This window comes from Larus michahellis, chromosome 3 (genome assembly GCF_964199755.1).
Source record: "Larus michahellis chromosome 3, bLarMic1.1, whole genome shotgun sequence".
NCBI classification, from domain to species: Eukaryota; Metazoa; Chordata; class Aves; order Charadriiformes; family Laridae; genus Larus; species Larus michahellis.
Window position 1 is genome coordinate 22433414 of NC_133898.1, and position 6069 is coordinate 22439482.

At 59.7% G+C, this 6069-nt stretch overlaps 1 protein-coding gene across 2 annotated transcripts; it reads right to left on the reverse strand.

Moving 5' to 3' along the window:
- Nucleotides 1–352: 352 nt before the first annotated feature.
- HLX (H2.0 like homeobox) lies at nt 353–5076 on the reverse strand. Of its 2 annotated transcripts, XM_074578219.1 has the most exons (4): nt 3974–5076; nt 3179–3358; nt 2490–2674; nt 353–1688 (listed from the first exon to the last, which is right to left on the reverse strand). In XM_074578219.1, the coding sequence occupies exons 1-4, from the start codon at nt 4563–4565 to the stop codon at nt 1335–1337; spliced, it is 1311 nt and encodes a 436-aa protein (XP_074434320.1). In that variant the 5' UTR covers nt 4566–5076; the 3' UTR covers nt 353–1334. The 2 variants fall into 2 exon arrangements, with proteins under 2 accessions (XP_074434320.1, XP_074434321.1); XM_074578220.1 differs by lacking the exon at nt 3179–3358.
- Between the last annotated feature and the right edge of the window lie 993 nt (nt 5077–6069).

The window sequence follows — 6069 nt, forward strand, 5'->3', positions numbered from 1 at the left end:
AACCCGAGCGGAGCATCCCGGCCTGGACCCCAAGGGAGCCCCGGCGGTGCTGCGCACCCCGCACGGCGCCCGGGGAGGGCACCCAGCCCCGCAGCACCCGCCGAGGGACGGGGAGAAGCCGCCGTTCCTTCCCCCACGCCGCCCCGCCGCAGCCCTGCGGGGCTCCGCGCTCCCGATCCTGCGCTCGGCCTCCGCACCGCCCCCGCCCCGCGCATAGCGCCTGCGTGACGTCACAGCGCGGCACCCCCCCACACCCCCCCCGAGCCGCACAGACACGCCGTGACGTCACTACCTCCCCACCTCGCCTGTGAGGCTTGCGGAGGTGTACACGAAAATCAGGGTGACAGCAAAGCAACGCAACACACGCACACACCCCGCACCCCTAAACGGCCCCGCCGGGTCTTGGCAGAGCCCCCGAGAGTCGCGGGGAGTCGGACGGTCCAGTTCCGCCTTGCGTCAAAAAACCAAAAGCCACGTCACAAGATACGTACGCATACGCGCGCCCGTGCGGGTCTCTCAACGTAACTGGCAACTTTCTCAGCGGGGGCACGATTTTGCGGAATCAAATCCCGTCCTTGTCATCGCCTCCATTAGAAAAGGAAGGGGGAAAGAATAAAAAATTTTAAAAAGACAAAAAAACCCCTCAAACTTAAAAAAGGCGAAGGCTGCGTCGGGAGGCTTTGAAGGTGAGTGGAGACAGTGGCTGCGAAGGAAGCGGGGGCAGCCTCACCAGCCCTCTCCCCCGGTCAACAGACTGACGTGGTTACAAACCATAGCAAACATTTTATTTACAGGAGATATATATATATATTTATATATTTTGTCAGTGCAGTATTTCTTGGCCGGATTATTCGAAGCAACACGTTGCAACCAATGAGGACGTTGGCAAAATACTTCACATTGTAAATTGTTTGGGAGTTGGCGGGGGGTGGGGGGCCGGGGGGGAGGAAGAGAGGGATTTCGGAGCACGTTCTCTGAGTCCTTCGCTCGGATTTTCCTGGAGAGGACAAGGGGCGGGAGACGGAGAATAAAATAAAATTAAAAAAAAAAAAAAAATAGAGAAATCCCGCTCTCCTGCGAGCAGCGTGAAGGGAGCGGCGGCCGCCTCACGCAGAGCCGTCCCGGGGACGGGGATCACTTCTCCATCCGTATCCCCGGCCCCTCGCCCTGGGCCGGGCCGGCCTATGGCCGCGGGCGGGAACGGGCCGGTGCCATCCCGGTGCCGTCCCGGTATCGTGCCGGTGTCGTGCCGCCCTTGCCGCGCTCCCGGGGCGGAGGAAGGGAGATAAATTATCGCGCAGGTCCCGGGCGCGGGCGCGGCGGGGCCGCCCCGTCTATAGGCCGCTCCGCGGGTCGGGGCTGGCGGCGGCGGCGGGCGGCGGCGGGGAGGGGAGGCCGGTGCTGCCGGAGGACTTGCCGAGCCCGGCGGCGGGCAGGCTCCGCTCGGCGCCCTCAGTCCGTTCCGTGTCGCTGGGGGTCATGTCGAGGGAATCGGCGTCGCTGCTGTCGCTGTCGCCCTCGGAGCGGCTGGGGCTGCGCTCGGGCTCCCCGGCGGCGGCGGGCGGCCCGCCGGCTCGCTGGCCCGCCGGCTCCGGCTCCGGTTCCGGCGGCGGCTCCTTGTCCTTCTGGGCCTGCGCTTCCTTGGAGTGCCGCCACTTCATCCGCCGGTTCTGGAACCAGACCTTCACCTGCGGCCGCGCCGCCCTTAGACGGGCGCCACGGCCGCGCACCGCACCGCGCCGCACCGCGCCGCCCGGCCCCAGCGCCTTCCAGAGGGGACGGGCAGCGCGGGGAGAAGAGGAGGCGGCATCCCCACCTCCTTCTGCCCCCACCCTTACGCGACATAAGGTGGCTGTATTTTATTTTTCCTTCTCCTTCTAGTGCGTGTGTTTAAATACCAAACGCCCCCTCCCTCCGTGTGTGTGTTGTTTTGGGGTTTTTTTTTTGTCTCTCTCCTTCTACTTCTTCTTCCAGGAAACCAAATCTTGCTCAAGAAACCACAGCGTTATACAATTCTGTGCGCTGCGGGCCCTCAATAGCGGAATCATTACAGAGTGGCGTTTAATGATTCCGTTTGAAGAAGAGTTTTCGCTTCCCCCGAACTAAGGATTTCACAACGCGGAGAGAGATTTAGAAAAAAAAAAAAAAAAGGACATTAAAAATAGTGTGTTCGCTTCTACTTCCTTTGACCTAAACTGCCTCCTGCAGCGAGTTGCACTTCAATAAAGCGCACGCTGATGGCCTGCCCCGGCCCCGCTCGGCCTGCAAGCTCCGCGGTGGCCAAAACAAAGGCGAAAGCTCCGCGCCGGGCCGCGGAACCTGCGCGTAGGAGATGCTCGGGGCCAGGCCTCGCTCCTCAGCCAGCCCCGCCAAAGATTAAGGAAAGGAAAATGCTTTGCAACCGCCTTCACCACCACCCTCCCTGGCACTCCCCCGGCATCCCTCTAAACTGGAAGTAAGATTTGAAATAAAACTGAAGCCGTTCTTACTTGAGCATCTGTCAGCCCCAGCATCGCCGCCAGTTGCTTTCTGTCTGGTTTGGTGACATATTTCTGGATTTCGAACCGTTTTTCTAAACCTTTCCTCTGCAGGTTGGAAAAAACAGCCCTGGACCAGGAGCGTTTCCTCTTGTACGTCTGGGGCAGCGTGTCCTTGGTTAAAACTGCGTACGGACCTGGCAGGGAGGGCGGGAGGGGAAGAGAAAGGGTGGGGGAGAGAGAGGGAGACGGCGTTATTAATATCGATGCCTGAAAGGGAGCCTTAAATCGATCAAAATAACAGCTGGACCGCGGTGTGCGGGGAAGGCCCGGGCCAGCGTGGCCCAGTCTGCCGGCCGGGCACAAGTCCTGTCAGCCTCTTCTTCCTCGGGCGAGGATGGAGCGGGTTTGCACCCGAATTTCTTCCTCTCCCCCCTCCCCGCCCCTTTTCTCTCGGCCCAGGTATTATTTTTGTACTAGATGGGATGATCCTCCGGGTCGGGCCCTAGCCGGGTCTTCCTCCCCCCCCACACGCAGACCGGCTTTTGCCCAAAATCTGATCCTCGCTAGACAACATAAGCCCTGGCCTTTCCATAAGCGCCTGGCGAGTCCCTCCGGGAGGAGAGCGCCTGGGCTGGGGGGGGCTGCTCCAGGACGGAGGGCCCTGCGCCACGGGAGGGTCGACGAGGGACGAGCTGTACCTGGAAAAGTGTCTTGAAACTGGTGCTGAACTGAGCTCCTTGGGTTTGTGTTTAAGGGACCCAGAATAGCAGAGGCCTCGTTAATGGGGTCTAGAGACGCGAAGAACTGGCCGGCGGAAGGCTGCAAGTTGGGGAGATGAACCCCAGTTTGGCGGCTGGTAGTTAATAAGGAGGTCAGATCTGCGAGCACAGGAACAAGGAGAGCTCTGTTATACCGCGGTGGAAACCGACACCCCGGCACCCTCCGGGCGACGGGGCCAGGGCCGGGTGGAGCGAGTCCCCGGCCGGAGGGGCTGGAGCGGGGCCGGGGAGGGGGGGAACCGGGCAAGCCGCCTCCTCGCCCGGGGGCTCTCCTCGGGAGAGGCGGCCGTGCCCCGGCAATCAGAACATCCCTCCGGTATATTTATTCCCTCGGCCAGGATGTTTACACGCCGCGGGGGGAGATGGATTGCAGCGAAAGCCTTTAAAACCGGGCTGTGCCCCCTGAGGCAGAATCCTGGGCCCGCTCGGGGAAGCGGAGCCCGTTTCAGTCGCTATTTTTACGCTATCGCTATTTTTCCCAGAGGCGCAAGCCCTGCCGTGGACGGGGCTATTTTGGTGAGCGCTGTTAGAAACTCGAATTTATAACGCTTTTTTAAAAAATAAAACAAAACAAAACTCTTTTCTCGGCTAGATCGAAAAGTTTTCAAAGCGCGGGTACATTCGCTAAAAAAAAAAATAAAAATAAAAATAACAGAATAAATAAAAGAGCCCCGAGCGCGCTAGCGTGGAAAGCGGACAAGCCAATTTCTCTACCTCTCAGCGTGTTGCCTTCCTTGACTTTGGGGTCAAACTCCGCCGACAAAATGCGGTCGATGCCGAATTTCAGGTCCTTGCTGGCGGGCGCCGGCGCCGAGCCGTGCGTGTGGCCCCCCGGCAGCCGGGCGGGGGCCGGGGCTCCTCCGCCGCCCCCCGCCGCCGCCGCCGCCGCCACCGCGGGGGCCCGGTGCTGCGGGGGGCGGTGGTGGTGGTGGGAGTGGAAGGCGGCGGAGAGCGGCGAGAGGCGCGGCGGGAAGGCGGCGGCGGCGGCGGCGGCGGGGGCGTCGGGGGCCACGACGGGCGTGGGCCGGAGCGGCGAGGCGGTGGCGTGGAAGGGGCCGCCGTGGTGGACGGCTCCCAAGGCCGGCGGCATGCCGGTGGCGGGGGCTCCCGGGAGGCTGTCGGCGGGTCCTCCCGCCGCCTCGCCGCCGGCGTGGAGGATGTCGGCGATGCAGAAGGACGGCTTCTTGGCCGCCGCGGCGTCCAGCGGGAAACAGCCGGCGGCTGCCGGCCCCGATGCCGAGCAATACGCCGCTGACCACAAGCTGAAGTTGGAGGCGTAGAAAGGAGCCAGCCCGGCCGTGTACATCCTCGCCCGGGGGAGGAGGAGGAGGAGGAGGAGGGGGACGCGCCGCTCCGCAGCTCCGCAGCTCCGCAGCTCCGCAGCTCAGCTCCCGGGTACGCGCCGCGGAGCTGCCCGCTGCCCCCCGAGCATGGGGAGGGATGGCCGGGGCGAGAGGCGGCTGGCGGAGCACTTGCCGGAGGGGGCAAAAGGGGAGGGAGAAAAAAAAAAGAAAAAAAAAAAAAACACCAAAAAAGAAAAAAAAAAGGAAAGAAAGACAAAAAAAAAAAAAGAACAAATAAAGAAAAAGTCCCCAAAACCCACGGCGAGACGGAGAGAGCGAGCGGGCGAGGAGCGCAGCGGCGCAAACAAAACAAACCCAAACCAAACCCCCTTTCCTCGCACTGGGGGATTAAAAAAAAAAAGTAAAAAAAAAAAAAAAAAAGGAAAGAAAGAAAAAATTAAATAATAAAATATCCACCCCTCCCCAAAACTTTCTCTAGCAGCCACACTCCCGGCTGCCGAAAGCAGCATTCGTTCCCTCCCCACGCCCAATCCGTGATCCGCGGGGCCGGGCAGCACCGCCCGCCGACACGCCCACGCAGGACCGGGTCGCGGGTACGGGCCACCGCGCCGCCAGCGCGCAGTTGCGCGCTGGCGGCGCGGTGGCCCGTACCCGCGACCCGGCCCGGTTTGCCCCACAAGGTACCGACCCCCCCCCCCCAAACAACCCCCACCTCCTTAAATTCCTCCGTCGACTTTGACACCCCCTCTTCCCTCCGCCTCCCAAAATCAACGCGAGGGCGCTGCGCTCGCCGCCGCGATTTCCAAACGTTTTGAAAGAAACGCGCAGGAAACCCCCCCCCCCCTTCCCCAACGGAGGCAGCTCCGTCCCCTTGGAAATGATTCCCAAGGAAATGCGTTTCCTTCCCGGATAAATGAGGCTGGGAGAGTCTGGAAGAAAATGAGCCTACGCTCATGCACGCAACATATGTATTTGTGTGAGCTCTGGGCTATTCTGGGCCCAGGACACGTTGGATCCTGTATTAGCAGCGACTAATTAATTAATCGTATTTTCTCGGCAATGTAATTTTATAGATTTTTACCGTGTTCTCCAGCCCGGCGGCTGCGGCCGCTTCCACACCAATTTCACCTTAAAGACCAGTTTGTAATTTTGCAAACCTTTGACAACGGAATTACCCACCCCCCTTTTTTTTTTTTTTTAGAATGCAATCATAAACTATATTCGCTGCAATATTTTAGGGACAAATTTATTACAGCCTCTTCTGGTCTTTTTTTTTTTCCCCTCCCTTCTAACATCCACATTTGTCCCGACCTGACTGTAGAAAAAAAACCAAAAACGGTTATTTAATTTTGGTTTTCATACACGTAAACCAGTCGCTGCCGTTTTGAGCAGGCTCCCGGGTCGGACGATTGCAGGTTTAGTTTGGTTTTGTTTCAAAAAATTATTATTTTATTATAGTTTTTTTTTTCAAATAACTTCCCAGATTCTGAAGGTTTTCGGGGAATC